At 45.0% G+C, this 18309-nt stretch overlaps 1 protein-coding gene across 18 annotated transcripts in view; it reads right to left on the minus strand.

Moving 5' to 3' along the window:
* Positions 1-233: 233 nt before the first annotated feature.
* The window catches only part of kiaa1109 (KIAA1109), a 65405-nt gene continuing 47329 nt past the window's right edge, over positions 234-18309 (minus strand). For 13 of the 18 annotated variants that reach the window (XM_079175172.1, XM_079175182.1, XM_079175174.1 and 10 more), the window contains 23 exons: positions 17483-17573; positions 17061-17120; positions 14875-15152; positions 14496-14711; positions 14032-14212; positions 13765-13945; positions 13265-13426; positions 13021-13160; positions 12328-12523; positions 11624-11824; positions 11265-11441; positions 10226-10363; positions 9537-9782; positions 9265-9418; positions 6858-7015; positions 6253-6442; positions 5650-5867; positions 5087-5338; positions 4761-4964; positions 3854-4048; positions 2977-3111; positions 2093-2258; positions 234-1228 (listed from right to left, as the gene is read on the minus strand). In XM_079175172.1, coding sequence (XP_079031298.1) covers positions 1012-1228; positions 2093-2258; positions 2977-3111; positions 3854-4048; positions 4761-4964; positions 5087-5338; positions 5650-5867; positions 6253-6442; positions 6858-7015; positions 9265-9418; positions 9537-9782; positions 10226-10363; positions 11265-11441; positions 11624-11824; positions 12328-12523; positions 13021-13160; positions 13265-13426; positions 13765-13945; positions 14032-14212; positions 14496-14711; positions 14875-15152; positions 17061-17120; positions 17483-17573 — 4156 coding nt within the window. In that variant the 3' untranslated portion in view covers positions 234-1011. The remainder of the gene's footprint in view (positions 1229-2092; positions 2259-2976; positions 3112-3853; positions 4049-4760; positions 4965-5086; positions 5339-5649; positions 5868-6252; positions 6443-6857; positions 7016-9264; positions 9419-9536; positions 9783-10225; positions 10364-11264; positions 11442-11623; positions 11825-12327; positions 12524-13020; positions 13161-13264; positions 13427-13764; positions 13946-14031; positions 14213-14495; positions 14712-14874; positions 15153-17060; positions 17121-17482; positions 17574-18309) is intronic. The other 5 variants (XM_079175175.1, XM_079175170.1, XM_079175178.1 and 2 more) reach the window with 2 other exon arrangements.

Raw genomic sequence — 18309 nt, forward strand, 5'->3', positions numbered from 1 at the left:
TGAAACAATATTGTAGCAGTTTGGTGTTTTTGGAGTCTCGCTGCCCCACGTCTAACAAACACCACGCTGCTAGTTAATGATGCTGGCTTTCTGTTATGAAAACATGAAACATTTAACAACCGTCAAAGCCTAAAATTGGTGTAATTCCCCTTTAACGGAAATTTCAATTAAATAATTAATACATTTAAATTAGTATCAACTGAACAAAAACAGACCTGAGCCTCATCTAAAATTGAATGGCAATACTTTTATTAAGTTAGGAAATCAACATATTTAAGAAATGTAATTATATACACTGGTTCTACTGTATGGATTCATTTTTTTAAAAAAAGGACAAAAATAAGCTTGACACACCAAGCTGATACATGTTATAGACTTTGCATTTCACATACCCATAAATAGTGATCTTGGTTTCAAATTATAATTACAAGTTCATGTCATCGTCGTGACTGAGCGGATGATGTGCCGTAAACCTCCCAGTGTTTATTTGTTCACATCAAAATAAAAATAAAAATCAAGAACACTGTCACTGAACTGTTCTTAAATATCTTAAAACTACACTATAAAATACATAAAGCATATCTACCATGTGTTCCATGGGAAACAAAGAAAAGGCAATGGTATAAGAAATCATTTCTCATGAAATATTGGTAAGCCTTAAAATAAACTTTCAAGCGATTTCAGTAAGGTCATGTACAGCAGGTAAAAGAGGCAGGTTTTTTTTTTTTCTATTTTTTCTTCACCATTAAAGTCAAATAATTCTAACATTTGCTACTTTGTTCAAAATATACAGAAAAAACGACATTGGTGCAAAACGCTTCAGTCAGAGCCGCTAGTGGCGTACGCCACGGTAAACAAACTCGGCTGAAATTCACAGGCTGTAGCAGGTAAAAATGGAAACGTTTGACAAATGTGTTGTACAGTAGTGGCCCGTTGTAATACAGTAATCCAGTGTTGGTGCGCTGTAGGGAACGCCCGCACGACCTAGATTACAGCGGTGCGGCGTGTTCCTCAGTGTTCCTCTTTGTCCCGGCTTTTCTTGTCCTTCTCGTCCTGCAGGGCGGTGCCCAGCTTCTTGATGAGCACCGACAGCACCTTGTCCAACGGGTCCATCACGCCCCGCTGCAGCCACTTGGGGATCGTAGTGCGGGCGTGGTGGAAGCCCAGCTTTTGCAAGATGTAGTCCACGCCCACCGGGTCGATCTTACGTCCCGTCCAGGAGATGAGCCTGAGGACGCAAGAAGATGTTTTTTTGTGTTTTTGTTTTTAAAAACTACAGAAACTAAGTTGTTCTTTACATCTTATTTCAGTTATTATATTTCAAGTCTGTGAGCAGATACAAATACAATGTTACTTATTTAACCATCCAACAGCTTTGAGATAAACAAACTCAACCATCTTGATTAGAACATCCTGGATTCCCTTTACCTGACATTTTGTGTCATTTGTGACATTTTATGATTGTTATTTGTGTGAGTAGGTTCCTTCTTACATGATAATTCCTGTGGTATTTTTTCACTATTTTTCACTAAATTCACTTTTAATTTATTTGTTTTAATCTTGATTCGAGATAAAACCCAACCCATTCCTAACTAAAACATTAAATGCTGCTTACACATAAAGCATCTAATAAATACATACATATTCTAATATTTTTTACATATTCTAATATTTTCTTTGTTTACAGTTTGTAAGCTGTCTTGGCAGTACATTTACACACTAACCCATCAAACGAGATGAGAACAGTTTAAAATTAAATTGCAGTGTATCCTTTACGCTGAAATAGTAGCAACACTCAGCTGCCAGCATTTTATGCTATTTCTACTATAAACAGTAGAAAGTTTACTTTTTATTTCCTATGTGTGGCTTGGATTTCTTTCTTTTGTCCCTTATACACTGATGCATGACAGCCTCGTATATTTGGATTTGCCGGGAGAAACCTGGCGTGGCCACGAGGTCACAGAGAATGACGCTCACACTTTCTAGTTCGCCCTCCGCTGCTTTTAGAGTGAGCGTTATTCACGAGTGAGCACTTTGAATGACGGAGGGTGTAATGCTCCACATGTCTGTGGTGCGGTGGAGCGCCGCTGACCTGAGAGTGGGCTCCAAGTGCCAGGTGTTGCACATGAACTCCCTCCAGTCCACCGTGGTGTAGTTGATGCCGTCGTCCTTGTCCTTGTCCGCAGAGCTGTCATCGTGCAGCGCCGTGGGGCTCTTCTGACCGGGCCGCGCCGCGAACATCCGCGGGGCAAAGAGGGCTGAGGACACACGGGGGGGAGGAGAGAGGCATTAAGGAAGCTCTCTTTTTTTCTCTTTGTTAACATCGCAAACACATTCTCCAGCAACAACATCCAGGGCCAGAACACAATAAACATTCATTAACATCCCTGAAACCTCGATAGCACGCATCTGGACTCTCTTCACATTTCAAATACCCATCTGGCCTGCTTTGATTGATCAGGAGAGGATCAAGCTCTGGTGTGAAACTCCCCTCTCTTCTCTTTCCATTCAGCCGCACAATAAACAGAACAAAGTCGCAGGCGCTATTCTCGACGAACGCAAGGTCGCCGGCATAAAGGGTGCTAATTTGTTCCTCCGTCACAATGAGAAAGCACTTAAAATGCTGCCTGCGTGGAGCACTCCGACCTGCCCGCTGTGTGTGAAAATAACACTCAGCAGCCCGTGCTTCATGCTGCTCTCCGGAATGTGTCCGGCAGTGTACAAACAGCTTCCAAAGCGAGGGAGGCAAACGGACGTGGTTCATATTGTTGTTCTTCTTATTGACGTTTCTGGTTTAGAACGTCGGGGGGGGGTATTTTCACTCTCAAATCAAACTATCGTCATCGCTGCACCTGTCGCAGATGACCCTGGAATTTGTCCCAGAGAGCGTGGCCGGTTGAAACGACTAAACGTTGCTTATTGTCTCTCACTGACTGGCTGACTGACTGGAGGAATGAATGATGTAGTGGCAGAAACCTTTCTCCTTCTCCTTCAGGTAGGCAGACACCAGGTCGTGAAGGAACATGATGAGCTCGGCGTCCATGGTGACGCAGATGTGGTCTGTGAACTCCGTCACCACGCTGCACTCCACTTTGGGTTTGCTGTCGGTGTCTGGAACAAACAAAAACAAACAAAAACAAACAATAAGAGACCAGACGACAAACCTTTGCTTCTTATATTATGACTTCCGCAACGCTGGTAGCGTTAGCATTAGCACTAGCAAGCAGGATAAACTCTGGCGTCATACATGAACAAAATGTATTGTTCACATCTCAGGGACAACTTTGCAGCTATGGACCGTTAGTATAAAGATTCTAAAGGTGGACATGGGGGAGGAAAAAAGAAGAGATAAATACTATTACATTACAGCCATTTAGTTGACGCTTTTATCCAAAGTGACTTACAATTCAGATGCTATCTGCAATCATACCATAGGCACAGTTAAGGGAGCAATTTTGGGGTTAAGGGTCTTGCTCAAGGACACATCGACATGCAAACAGTGGCGCCGGAGGCGGGGTTTGAACCGTCAACCCTCTGATTGAAAGACGGCCCTGCTCTCCACTCAGCCACATCAGCTAATGTGTTTGTTTTTTTTAAAACTGACTGAAAGTCTGTCTTCAGAGTTGCCGAGCACCCCCCCCCCCTCAAAAAAAGTAGTCCCCTAGCAGTGGGTGCTATGAGGCGGAGGGACCCCGGGGTGCGCTAGCTAATTGTCTCATTTATCTCATCTTCATAATAAAAATAATACAATAAAGATTTTAAATAAAAACACGTGATAAAAGGATACAGTCCATCGACAGATGCGTTACTGCCTTTATGTACCGTAACATTACTTTGCGGGCTCCAGACCTACCTGTTAGAGACGGTTCGTCGGGATCTTGCTCGTGGATGGACTTGAAGTCCAGCTGCATCCTGGGAAGAGCGAAGATTGTCTCCGTCTCATGGTTGTAGCTGGAGGAGCTGCGGAAGCTGCTCAGCAGGCTGGCGCTTTTGGCCGCCGCTCCACTCTCTTGGTTGTTGGCTTCCACGTTCCTGAGCAAGTTCAACTCTGAGACGAGAGATAAGACGCGTCAACGCTTGCGAGTTCACTCTTCTCTGCTTCGTTAAATGCTATCGGCGCCTATTTTACATTTAAGATAACAGGCAGCAGCTGAAAGGAAAGAAGTGCTTGTGACACTTTTTTCTTCTTTTAGTCAGAGCTCTCTGAAGATGAAAAGTTTAAAGTTTTTGAAGACACTACAATGAAGCAACCATTTGCATTTAGTTGCCACTTTCAATGTTACTGATCGAATGTGTGTTCTACAGTATTTCCTCCACCACGTTTACATCCATAAGAGCAGTGTATGTGTACTGAAACATGCAGCATGTGTGATGAGGGATTCACAGCTCTACGCAGGATCGATATCAGCTCTAATACTGAATTTATTAAGGCCAGATGTGACCAATCCACATGTTTCCAGTCTAACACTCCCATGACGTAACATTAGAACACTTTTCGGTTCCTCTTGTTCACACTGGCAGTGAAGAGATCCAATTTCATTGTGTGGTTCCAGACAGACTTGAATAAAATGGGAACCTTCAATACTATTTATTATTATTATTATTATTATTATAATATTCAGTGTTTCCACTATCATTTTAAATTTGGGAAAAACAAATAAGATATGTTCTCAGTTTTCCACTTGAGGAACTGGAACCTGTATGTGTGATGACATCACAAAACAAATGGTCTCCATAGATTTAAATAAATGAAAGGTTACCTTCGTTCCTCATGGCAGTGACGTAGTTGAACCATTCTTTGACTGTGGCGACTCCATGTGGGGGGTTTTCATGGCGTCGGCGGGTTATTTTGGTTATGGTGGCCATCGGACTTTCGAGTGCACCACAGGGTTTGGTCACCATAGTGTTGTGACCGAGATGGAAGTCCAGCGTCTGAACAATGTAAGTAGAATCGTCTTTGATGCCTGGACCGGACAGAAACACACGTGGGTTGTCAGAGAGGGATTATGTGCGGCGTCGAATGTTATTTTTCATTACGAAATCGTTGTCCGACACCAGTCACACAGTGGACATTGTTTTGTCTCACCGTCCTCCCAGATCTTCTGCGCCTCCGTCCAGAAGGCGATGTTGGGCTCCTCCAGGTGGAACAGCGCCCACGACTTGGAGCGGAAGTTGGGCCCGTGGAAGCAGGCCAGGGTCATGTGGTTGCCGTGAAGGCTCATGGAACCGCCCAGCTGCACGGCGTCCTCGGGCAGGGGCATCTGGAAGAGGGAGATGTGGCAGCCGGCGATTACCTTCAGCACGCCGGGCCAGTGGCGGTGATGGGCGGCGTCCATGTCTGTGGGACAAAGACGACAGACGGGAGAGGCACAGAGTAAGACGCTGACCTGAACGTGAGGCATGCTGCTAACGGGATCAGCTCTGTGCATTATGCTGTTTTTAATCTCCAATCTCTTTTTTAATGAACGCTGCATGTTTGATTACAATCACTTGCCGAACCACCTTGTCAAAAGTGGGATACAAATTAGGTGTATTAGAATTGCAAATCAGTTCACGTCCTATTACCAGCACAACTGCCCTCACTGCGCACACCTTAACACGCCACAGTCTGCATTCAATATTTCTCCCAGCAGTGTAGAAAATGCTTACAGAGCTCCGCCGAGCCTTTGTCGGCGTTGATGACGGGGGTCTTGGGGGGCAGGTAGGGACCGGGGCCCCAGGTGGAGAGGGCCCGCTTGCTGGTGTCGAACTGCTGAGTGAAAAACTCCTGCAGCTTCATGCCGATCTTGATGAGGTCCGGTGTGGTCGAGCGTGAAATGATCACCTGGAAAATGTCCCACTGCAAGTCTCCGTGGACGAAGATTTCACTGGGGAGAGGGAGAAACGGGGAGATAGAAGATTAAAAACGGGGGATAATGTAGAAAACAGTAAAGCGTGGTAGGAAAGCAGATGGTAATGGTGGAGATGAAACACCACTGCATCTGGAACAACAGATTTGTGTCATCATTTAGCTACACCGGCTTGCCTAGTAATTAAGAAAGCCATCATGAAGGTCTGAAGAACCAAAACCTGCGTTCTTAGGAGCTCTTGATGCAGTTACTTCAGCTCATATGAACTCAGGTGGTAGTGAACCACACTTCATGTACTCTCACTGCACATTAAATCTTAGCATTCTATCAAGCGCGCTATATTACAAGAACCAAAAGACGTGCTGTGTTGCACGATGAGCTGCCGCTGACATGGTCTCCAAACCTTTTCTCCGACAGGCTGGTGTCAACGGTGCACAGGTTGACCTTCCACTCGTCTTGGAGCTGCAGGTCGGCGTTGCTGAAAACGCCCATCAGGATGCTGGAGCCCATGTAGTCCACGCGCGCCTCCGTCGACCCCATGGTGATCTGGATCTTGTGGCTGGGCTGCTGGTTGGGGTGTTCCGAGATGTGGGCTAGAAACAAAACGGACGGCGATCGGTTAGCGCTGCAGCAACGTGATATAAAAAGGGATTTTGCTGAGAATTTGGGGGGAAAAGGACGGCTTATTTAGACTGAACTAGCGGTATTTTCAGGACAAGTAAATCCAGTAAGTTGCCCAATTATATATATTTTTATATTTATAGTAAATATGTGATTTTATACTCCCTTCTAAATACCTTCTATTTACAAATGTATGTAACATCTAAATACATAGTGAGAGTTAAATGTGAGCGTGTTTATACGTCTGCATCTCATCACTGCACAGCTCCCAGTGTTGAGCGAGAACTCTGCACTAAACTCTGGCTCCACAGCCAGTTCACAAGAGCTGCTAACGAGTTGCAGAAAAACACCAGATGTCGGGGGGGAGTCGAGGCTTTGTTTACTTACAGACCATCTCCAGGGTGTTCACGTCTATATTGCCGCCCACCACCCCGCCCTTGGAGTCGAGCTTGGAGCGGCCGAGGCCGACGGACATGCTGATCTCCCGGTCCCGGTTGCTGCCCACCGACAGTCGGCCCTGACTCTTCAGCCCGCTGGTGGTCCAGCTGCGGGGACAAACACACAAAACTGTGAGGTCCCCTGAGACACCGCTGAATAATGCAGAAGGGCTTTCGACGAAAACAGAAAAGGACTCTCACGGCGAGAGCTTGGCCCAGGAATAGACGCAGACTAAACCTGATTGACTTTTCAACACGTCATGATGAATGAATGAACTGACTTTATTTATTCAGCACCTTTCACGCACAGAATGCGGCACAAAGTGCTTTACAATTCAGCAGAACAAACGACAAAACAACAAAAAAAGTTTAAAAACGACACGCGGGCGAGGAGGAAGGGAGAAGCCGAGCGGTGCTTTTATCACAAAGAAGAGAAAAATCATAAAAGCTGTTTATCAGCGAAATTAAAAAGATACGTTTTGAGTTGGCGTTTAAAACTGTCCACTGAGTCAGCAAGTCTAATATTTAATAGGGCAGAGCGCTCATTAGTTTGGGGGCGTTGTGACTTAAAGTAGCACCCCTGAAGGTTTTTGAGCGGCTGTGGAGGATCTTATGGTTCTGGGGAGGATCATAAACGAGAGGGAGTCTGTGATGTAAAAGGCGACGAGGACATTTAGCACCGCAAAAACTAAAAAGAAAGACTTTAAAATCAATTCTAAAAGATACAGGGAGACAGCGTAGGTCAAATAAAGCTGGAGTTATATACAGTAATTGCTCATTTTAGTTGTTGGCAGTAGCATTCTGAACGCTCGGCAGTTTTTTTTTGCAACGGCTGCTTTTGGGAGGTCAGCATGCAGAGTGTTGGAGCATTCAGGACGACCAGAAACAAAAGCACGAACAAGCTTTCCAGCATCTTGCCGGCTCAGCAGACGTCTCGTCTTTGCTATATTGCTCAAACGAATTAGGATGAGGTCAGAATCTCAAATGAAGCCGAGGTTTCTCTTTGTACGTTATTATTTTAACATGTCTTTCTTAGACCAATTGCGTATGTCTCAGGTGCAGCTTCTTATGTAGATACAACTCACCTCGCATGAATGTTTCCATGACGGAGGAGTATCCTAAATAATTTAAACTAGAGTTAGAGGGAAAGAGAGAGAGAGGCCTCGTATACCCTGACTTGGTGCCGGAGACGCATGTGTTGCTCAGAGAGTGACGCAGAGCTCATAAAGCGGTGCTGCCTTGGTTATGAGGGTGTTTGTGTTCGTCAATGATTCAGCAGGATCCTTTTCCGCAACTCAAGACTTAACCGCGGCGATGAAACGGCCGCTCGTCATCGTGACCGGTGAAATACGACGGCGAAGGAGAGATGAATAGAGCCCATAAGAGAGTGGGCGATAAAGGAGCATGAGGAGCTGGAATGTCAGCGTGGCGGCTTGGCGACATAAGTCTACACCGGCGTGCGTGAGGCAGCAGAGTGCTCCAATAAGTGTAAATAAATGATTTAGAGTCTTTCGCACTCCAGCAGTGTTTTCCAGACAGTATCGTGTAACAGGATACAGACGGGAGGAGTCACATTCACCAGTGGCTGCTTAATCATTCACAGCTCGAATCACTCATACATTTATTTGCCAGAATTACTTCCACATTTAAGTTTGAGGCCAATTTTTGGCGAGACTGAGAGGATGTATCTACACAAGCCCAGAGGGTGGAAATACTGCCGTCTGTGTACGCATAAATATTTCTGAACTATTGCATCAACAATTCTATTCTTGGAGAGAGGATACAAAACATTAGGAATCAACTACTAGAAAAAGTTCATCTAAAGCAGGGAAATGTCAGCTTTTTTCTCATAAAAACTATTGAGATTTACCTTTTATTTATCCTGTATTAGTGATCCTAGGGATATATTAATTAATATTATATTTTGGAAATTATGTTTATTCACTGCCAAGAGTTAGATGATAAGATTAATACCACTCTGTTGAGCAGCTCCTCTAAAACTCACTGATTAACACATTATATCTCATTTGTCTCGTCCACATGACACCCTGCTGGGACGTGGATTATGTCACCTTTGAACCGAGCTAGGTTAGCTGTTTCCAGGCGTTATGCTAGGCTAAGCTAACCATCTCCTGGGTGTTGCTTCATATTTAGCATTTCAACATTATTAGTATCCATCTTGCCTGCCTGAGAAAGAGCTTACAGATCTAAATGTTGCCTTAAAGAGAGAAATAAACTATTTATTATGTTATTTAACAGTATGCAGACTTTTAACTCACGACCACAATAAGCATTTTACACGACGGTGGGTATTAAAGTATCTACGCTAAAAAGTTGTAGAAACCGTGACCACTCACGTGTTGTTCCCCATGACGTTGCTCATGTTCATTTGGACGGTGAGCTGCTTCAAGTTGATGGCGAACACCACCAGCGTCTCCCACGGCGCCCCCTGCTGACCTGCCGCCTTACCGTTCTTACTGAAGGAGGGGGTGGAGGTCTTCGTCACCGAGTCTAGACGAGAACGAACGACGATTAGGTGGAAGGCAGCATAGGGCAAATTATCAGCATCTTGTACAAGCCATCATTGCATTTTGTAATCTTCCATTTTCATTTAATGGTTTGTAGTCACCTCTCCTGGGAGCGGAGGAGTCGGACACGCTCCTGGTGCGACCGGGCGCGGGGGACTTGAGGTGGCCCAGGCCTCCCGGGGACATGTTGCTTCCGGTGGAGTGCTCCGAGAACACGTTGGGGGACTGGGGCATGTGCTGCGTCCCGGTGCTGCCGTCCCACGTCCTCCAGTAGGCTTTCCGGCTGGACTCGGGGGACAGATGTTGGGCGACGTTCTCGGCCGAGTCCGGGGTGGCGGGGCCAGAGGCTGAGGCAAGGTAAAGGTTGAGAGATGTGCAAGTCAGCCGTGGAAATGTCAAAACGGAGCAGTGGGAGGAAATGTTGGCTGAGGGAAGGTCAGCGTGATGGGATATTAAAAATGAACACAAGTTAAACCCGTGGAGAGTGGTAGGTAGACGAAGGCCGACATGTTCGGAAAACAAATCATGAAGTTCCGACCATATTTCTACAGTAAGCACTTTTCATTCTATTATTGTGTTCATACTGCTTATTTTAATTGAAGGGCATGTTAAAAGTAAGTAGCTTTTTTTTAGAAAATGCATGTCAGAAGCACAGAAATGCTCTCTGTTCAGTGTGTTAGATGGCCAGTAAAAGCTGGTGGTTATTTTGGAGCAGTAAAGTGGTAAAACTCAACACTCAACAAACTGACCCCCGACACGGGCCGGAGCCGCCGAGTAGTCAGAAACTCACCTGGCAGGTTGATGGTCTGGTCTCCCAGGAAGAGGCGCCTGGCGATACTCCGGCGGTACCAGGCTCTCGGGAAGGCCAGGATCTCGCTCAGTCGCCTCATGTCGTACTTGAAGGAAGCCGAGCCAATGTCACACACAGCTAGGGGCAGAATATGACATTTGTTCATACACGAGTCACACTTTTTTTAAAAAAGGTGTGCAAACTAATTGGTAGCATATGCTCCTTAAAACAAATCTACAGGGCAAAAATAAGCACTTGTGCATCCTGACTTTCAGAGATTGAAAAGTTGCATTTTCAGTCTCATGTCTATGCTTGTAAAATGTCCCAATTGTCGCTTCATGGACTTCTTGTGATATTCAGGTCTACTTCAAACCCTGCCTTTGTCCTGGAGGTAGCTGCTGGTAACATTTTAGGAATGTGCCTAATTGTTGCCTAAAAGACAATTTAAAGGGGAACGAGGGGGGTTGCCTTCCCTCTTGTTAGCAAAATAACCAAAATGCATCCCCCTTGTTAACCCCCCCCCACCTTCATCTTCCAAGTAAAGAGAGTGCAGAACGTGTTAGTCTAGTCTGCCTGACTCATTGCTCCTTTATCTGTATATGTTTGTGCAGTTAGTAGCCATGGCTCTGAAACATTAGCAGCTTAACTGTGCGTCGGTCAATCCATGGCGCTGTCCGTGGTGCTGAAGTAAGAGATAGATTTGGAATTGTGACTATTTCTCTAAGCCCTGCTCAGTTCCGTCTTAAATCTTAAAAATTCTCCCGTTGCGATGTACGAAAAAAACTGTCCCCAATGTTAAACATTTACAAATCGCCTACTGCCGATAATGTATGTCATACCTCCTAAAGATCCTATGCCGTAAGTATTCAGCTTCACTTCAAACAGCATTTATACATTTTCCTGAACTTCTGCTGGGAATTTATCCAATAAACTGAATAAACTTCATTCCAAGTCTTCTGAGCCAAACCTTGAACATTAGTCAGTATAAACCGCTGCACGTCTCACAGAGAAACGTCTTCTTCTGGGGCCGCCGACCTACCTGAGATGTTGATGAGAGTCGTGTCCATTTTGCCCCCTTTGGCGGGAATAAAGCTTTCAATGAAGGTGGGGCCTCCGGTACGCCTGATCCTGGACAAGCTGACCTTCACGAACTCCAGGTTGATACTCAGAGAGTCTTTTCTTCCTGTTACTGAGGAAGGCTCCTCGTCTACTGTACCTTGAGGAGAGAGAGCGATTATCAGGACAATCACTAGACGCCATTTGTTTGTAAAGTCATGGTTATCCCCATATCCACTGGATCATATCCACGGTGAAGGAGGGAAATAAGCGACATTACAAACTGCAGCCATGTATTATTAGCACATTAGAATACTCAGACACACTTTCCCTTTTCCATACCTAATGGCCCTGGGCCCGGTGGCAGGCCTGTCACAGCGGATTTCTGCTTTCCGGCGCCGTAGGGGTGGAAGACGTAGAGGGAGAAGTCAGACATGCAGGCGGTGAAGCTGAGGCCTGAGGAGTTACTGGGGGGGCCCGTGAGGTCCGACTGGCTGCTGCTGTGGCGGCTCCTGCCCAGAGGGCTCCCCAGCAACGGAGACGCTGCAAGGAAGCAGAGGAGGGAGGAAGCACACGGAGGAGGTAAGACAGGCAGTAACATCATACAAATGAAATGTGATACAAGAAGAAAATGAATAGTCATTAGCTGCTCAAGGTATTACAAATAAAATGACACAAATGTGTTGCAACAAGAGCATTTAGTCGTTCCCAATATGACATTTACTGTGGATATGCCTGGACTAAAAACAAAGGATGGAATATACAGAGATGCTCTATAAAATAGCAAAAACAGGGGGGAAAGAAAAGAAAAAACATGGTAAAAGTTGCATGATATTGCAAAAAGACTGACTGGAGGGCAAAATAATGAATGGATGAGAACAAGCTGTGAGCAATGTTAAATCACACAGGGCCCAGACATAGCATGGAGTGACAGCGAATACATACGCTCACTGTGTTTCGAGAGACTTCAAAAGAAAGTTTTGTTCTTCACATATATCTCTGCACGCATTAGAGCCTTATTATTCCACGAGACGTGCTCCACGTACTTTTGCTGGGGGGTGGTTTGGGGACGTGTTGCCCTGGCGGAGTGGAGGAGGGGTGGTGAGATCCCTCAGCGGGGTGGGCTCCGGTCGGGGTCTCCAGCTCGCCACGGTTAGAGGAGAAGACCAGGTCTAAGGAGGGCAGCTTGAGCATGCACTCCACCCTGGACATCGGCAGGCAGCTGAAGCGGATCTGAGAGGGCTGCGGACACAGGCGACAACTCACGTCAACGTCAGCTGTGTAACTGCAAGTCGAAATGGCTCGATAGATAACAATAAAAAGGGACTGATTGAATTAAATAAATAGGATTCAAAATCATCAATTACAAACACTACATCCATAGCTTACATGCAATTATCTTTGAATAGCTACAGATTTGAATGACCTGCAATTATTACAAATATTTGAAAGGTAAATGAGCTCCGGAGTACATCGGAGGTGAAAAGAAGCAAACAGAAAATAACGACGTTTTGGGAAACGGTATGTGAAGGATATAAGGTCCCTGTGAGTTGTACTGTATTTTATCTCTGTAATTTCTCTAAATTCCAAGAAGTTTTAATGGGAAACAACAGATATTTTACTATTAAAAGCAAATAAAACAGCTCTTACAAAGAAATGCGAGAAGGTTATGTTTGTTGCTGCTATTATCTAATGTTGCAAATGGCTTGGCAATAAAGATTCTAGTGCTTTGTCAGTACCTGGACTCTGACGTAGACAACCACATCCACGGGGAAGGAGGAGTAGGCCGATGTGGACGAGGACACCAGAGAGGTGGTGGACTCCTCCAGCTGCTCCACCGGGTCAAACTGACCCATGTCCTCCTCCTGGGAAGCCACCGCTGACGGGATTGTACACAAAGACATGACGGTGAACACGACAAAGCGCTGACTGCCGGTGCCGACACGAGCGAGAAGGAAAGATTCGATGTTTCAACAAACAAACCTGCGTAACCTCTCTCCACTGGTGTGATGGGAATGGTCTCCAGGGCTTTCTCCAGGAAGTCCAGCAGACAGGGACTGATGACCATTTCCTCCGGCAGAGTCTGGAGGGCCACCCAGGCGTACAGCTTGGCCGCCTTTACCCCGCCGCTGCCCTTACCTTTGGCTGCAAGGACACATGGGAGTTTTAAAACCATCTGAAGTATACGTCGACAACACTCTCCTCATCTCTTAAACTTTAAATAAACTGGAACCGTATTAATAAACGCTCTTTTCGCCGTTTTCCCCTCTGTGGTGGGCATCAATATGCATGAGCCCAGTTTGATCAAAAAGGTACCCACTGGATTCATGCCTTGAAATAAGAGATGAAATCACATGCGTTTGATTCGGTGGGGCCCTCGCCCAGATGTAAAATCATCACATCGGAGCGCCGCGGCGCTCTAGTGTCGGCGATTACGGTCGGTGCTAGGGCATGCAAGGAGAAACGAAGGGAATGCTCAGTACCTGATGGAATAGGTGGGGGCGGGGGAGGTAGGAGCGAGTTAGTCTTGCTTTGGACTGCATTGGGAGGGCCGCTATCTTTCATACCATACAGCTTCGACTCTTTGGAGAGAGTGCGAGGGAGAGAGGATCCGCGCGAGGCGTTGGGCGACTCCGTCTTCAGTGTCTTGGAGTTGTAGTGCAACTAAAAGGGAAGATTGAATCATTTAAAGCAAAGAAACAGTACAGAGTAGAAACCCGTGGACACTTTGGAAGCTACAGGCAGCTGACCTTAACGTCCACTCCTGGAATGTAGAATACTGTGGTCTCCATGTCGTTGGATTTGGTCTGCAGGGAGGAGGGACATTTCTTGCCAGCTAGGAGATGCGCGGTGGAGGTGTAGGTGGGCTGCAGCTTCTTCTTCTTGGGAGGAGACTCCTGGTCCAGACTTTTGAGGCTGTGCTCGCAGCTCCTGCAAAAACCCACAGGGAGTCATATGAAGAAGGTGTGCTCATGCCTTGTTCTGTTTACTTCTCTGAATATAGAAGGTTTCACTCCTTCTATCCACTGAGGACACGCTACAGCAAAGAAATTCATCTGGAAAATTAAACTCTACATTTCCTAATGTGGAGTTTGATTTGACGTTATTTAAAAAAAAAAAAGAAAAAATAGCAGGAAAACTGAGTCAGACTTCAAATGAAAATCTATTCTCGCCACAGTGGTTATCAGAAGAAGAAGTGTGCCTTTCATCGTACTTCCTGAGGGAAATGTCCTCATGCTCTGGTTGCTGAGTAGTGGGGTGAAGGACGCACTTCCCGCTGTCAATCTCCACGCGGACATCCAGCTCAAAGTCGATGTTTCTCTCAGTGGCTGGGCCGCCGAAGCTGCGGTTGGCAGGTGTGCTCGGCCAGCGCTCGCTGAACAGCTGACTCACAGCGGAAAACCCAGAGGACTTCCTGTGAGACGCTTGGCTGGGAAGAAAGAGAATGTTTAGTGAATGCTGAAAACCGTGAAGATTTATTTATAGGACAACGCAACTGTAATGTGTGATTAAAAGGTGCCTCCTTTCATCTACCATTCATCACAAGAGCTTGAGTTGGAGCGAAAAAAAAAGAAAAAGAAAAGAGGACTCACATGGGCCTTCGGTAGCTCGGCGGTCTCTCCCGTTCGAAATCGTCCTCCTTTTCAGAGTCTTCAGAGGAGGATGAGGACAGGTCGTCGCGCCTCATGTCGTCGCGCCTCATGTCGTCATGCTGGAAGGGAAGTGTGGGTGAGAAGACGACAGGGGTGCCGGGGGCACTGAAAACTGAGCCCTGGCCGTCGATAACGGATGAAGAATGAAGGTGATGGTGAGGATGGGATGGGTCGTCAATGGTGACGGACAACAGGTCCACCTCTGTTTCCTCGGGAAACTTCAGAGAGGGGCAAAGAGTCAAACTCACACAGGGAGACAGTCTTCATGAAGCTCTTCATACTTAAGAACATGACTTGTCTTAAGCAGGAAGTCAGCCAATTAATCATGACTTTGAAGGAGGTAGTGTTCTGTTAATTGGACCACAAGGTATTCCCTTTCCCTTTACGTGTGACGTGTAGTCCATAACTGAATGCTGAAATAAAGTCTCCCAGCACGGTTTAAATGTCTCGTTTTAGGACACGTCCAATGACAGAACACTACCCGCCCGCAACAGTTCCCAGAGGAGCAGAGAGGTCATGCACACTGTGAGAGGGAATGAGAGAGAGACAGCGTGAGATGAGGTAGAAGTGATGCCCGACAGAAGAAAAAGGGCGAAACACACTCAAGAGGGTGACGACGGAAAAATGCCCAAGAAAGTCTTCAAGTACACCAAGTCTGCTGTCCTTAAAGACAGCTGGAAGAAATAGATACAAGCTGTTGAAAATGTTTGTGAACTTCCTCTGAAACTGGACTTGAGATCTGTTCGAGCATCAACGATGTGTGTTTATTCGTCTTTTCTTTTCGCTGACTGGGAGTACGTGGGCGGTTCAAGGCGAGTGACAGTACAGAAGGAAGCGAACCCGGCCTTAAGCGGAGTCGGTCCGGGTCTTTCGAGGAAATATCGGAGGCGTTGTGTGGTGAAAACTATTTGATCGTTCTAGCAGGAAAATACCATCAACATTCAAATGATTATTTTGCTATTAAAACTGAATTGACTTAATAATAAAAGAAAAAGGTGCTTTTTCATTAAACATCGTCTGGAACAAAATAGGATTTATGTCAAATTAGTGGATTTTGGTCACAAATTGGTTAGGAATAGCTTGAGTCTCCCGGAGGCTCAACTTGATCCTGAACATACAGATATGAGAGAGGTAGCGATCTTCTCATCTAACCCTCAACAAGAGAGAAGAAAAAAAAGGTCTTTTCCCAAAATATCAGGAGAGTCCTTAAAGATCTATTGGCTGTTTAGACGCGTCTAATAAATATGGAGCGTTTTGACATGAGAACATTAAATACAATTTGTGCCACTAAGGCGGATTAGGGGGAATAGCTGTTCAGAGCCGACTTTAAGGGAGGGAAGGAGGGAAATATAAATGACTTCTACGTCTAATTAGTGCATTTTGAATTTTTTTGTCTTTATGGGAATAACACCAAATAACTACAATTTTACATCACGCGCCGATGACCTTTGAAGCCGGACTGATGACCATCTAGATTTTGTATTTGATATTGTTGGTGTACAAATAAATACGGAGGTGTGCTGAACGGGCTGTGATTCAGAGCCGAGCCATGCAGAGCTGTTAGAAATCAGTGAGTATATTAATGTTCGAAGGCAAGTTGATTTGGTTATTTATGCAGTTTCAAGACAGGATGAGAACGTGTGGGTCCATAAATCATTAGCAGCATTCCGACTATGAAGTTGTATTTACAGGCAAGTCTTATTATGCAAGAAAATCTATTTCTGAGAGCATGACTGCGTTATCCAAATAAAATCCTGGACCAATTTCTATCTCTCACATCTCTGTGGGTGATGGAATGCTGCTGGTATTTATCTAGTGAACGAGTAGTAATAAAGGCTGTAGAAGATGTATTCTGGTTCCACGTATAGCATCACATAAATCATTGTGTAACTAGGGACACAACGATCCGGTTAACAGTAAATAATTATGCAAATATAACACACTGTTCAATGTAAAATTGGTGTCATATCAATACAGCGGGAGCTAGCATTTTATCATCCTGTTCTGATTTTGCATATTCAAAGTCCAATCCCAAGGTAATCACAGAGGAGAAGAGGAAACACAAGTATTTGTTGCTGTCGGTTAGGTATTTGAATTTGTTAAATTGAATCTCTCGAGCCGTATACCTTGAACACCTCTCCTGGACTGACAGGTGCATGTGCAGCGTCCAGAGCCTGATTATTTATCTTCAATTGAACAAAAGAGTTATTGAAAAATGAGCTCATCCAAAATGAAAAAAAATAAACAATCCTCAGAGCGTAACGGCCTCTCCCTTTGAGCTGTGAAACCCATGAACATACGACGTACGAGTCACAGTGAGTATCGGCTTGTATGGAGATCAATTACAGTGAAACAACGGCGTGAAGGATGAGATGATGTCTTCAAACTATCAACATAAAAATGGCACAAAACTCATAATATCTACCATCATGGCCTTAGTTATTGATTCGGTTCAAACAAATGTGTCTAGAGCATACTCGCTACAGTGCAATCTAATCTGTGCGAGGCTAAGAAATGTTCCTGTAGCTCTCTCCGTGTTGTCGTTTACCGTGTCCTGGATGTTGAAGGTGACCCGTGGTGCAGGTGAGGACGCATCCATGCGCATATCTGGTAGATCATCCACGTCCCCTATTCTGGAGCTAGAGACACAGTAAAGCACACTGAGACGATACAAACAAGTATCGCAAAATAATGACATATTTTTCTCTCAACAATGACTTAATATCCCAAATTACCAAGAAACTTTGTCAAAATACTTTGTACCACATAGTTGGAAGCTAAGTGTATTCGATCTGATTAAACCTGGTATTTCTGCACAGTTGCAGGTAAAGTCGCACAATCGGTGTTTGCGCCGGCGCTGCAGAATTATGAGCGTTGCTCATTTCACACGACCACATCCTCTGCTCTTGTGTTTCACTAAAAGCCGGGCTACAGACGAGCTACATTGAACACGCAACGTATGCGGACCCGGCTCGGTAGTGATCAGTATTGTAATATTTGTAGAATTACATTCCGGTTGGTGGCTGTGTAAGATTGATTGTTAGTGGTGTGATCCAAACATTTTCAATAACTTTGAGCGTTGTGAAGTCCAAAAGTCAAAATTTATAATAAAAAGATAGATCAATTACAAAATTCACAAAATATAATTGCCTGATACCAAGTCTCCAAAGTCATTATGTATTTTGAGATCAGTAACTCATCAGTTTGAGATACGAAATTATTATTTTGAGATGAGTAAGCAATTATTTTAAGATAATTAAGTCATTACTTTGAGATCAGTAAGCGTTTATCTTGAGGTACCAAGTCATTATTTGAGATAAGTGATTATTTAAAAAATACTAAATTATTTTGAGGTACTATGTCAATACTTTGAGA

The sequence above is a fragment of the Pholis gunnellus genome, assembly GCF_910591455.1.
Source record: "Pholis gunnellus genome assembly, chromosome: 15".
Classification (NCBI taxonomy): Eukaryota; Metazoa; Chordata; class Actinopteri; order Perciformes; family Pholidae; genus Pholis; species Pholis gunnellus.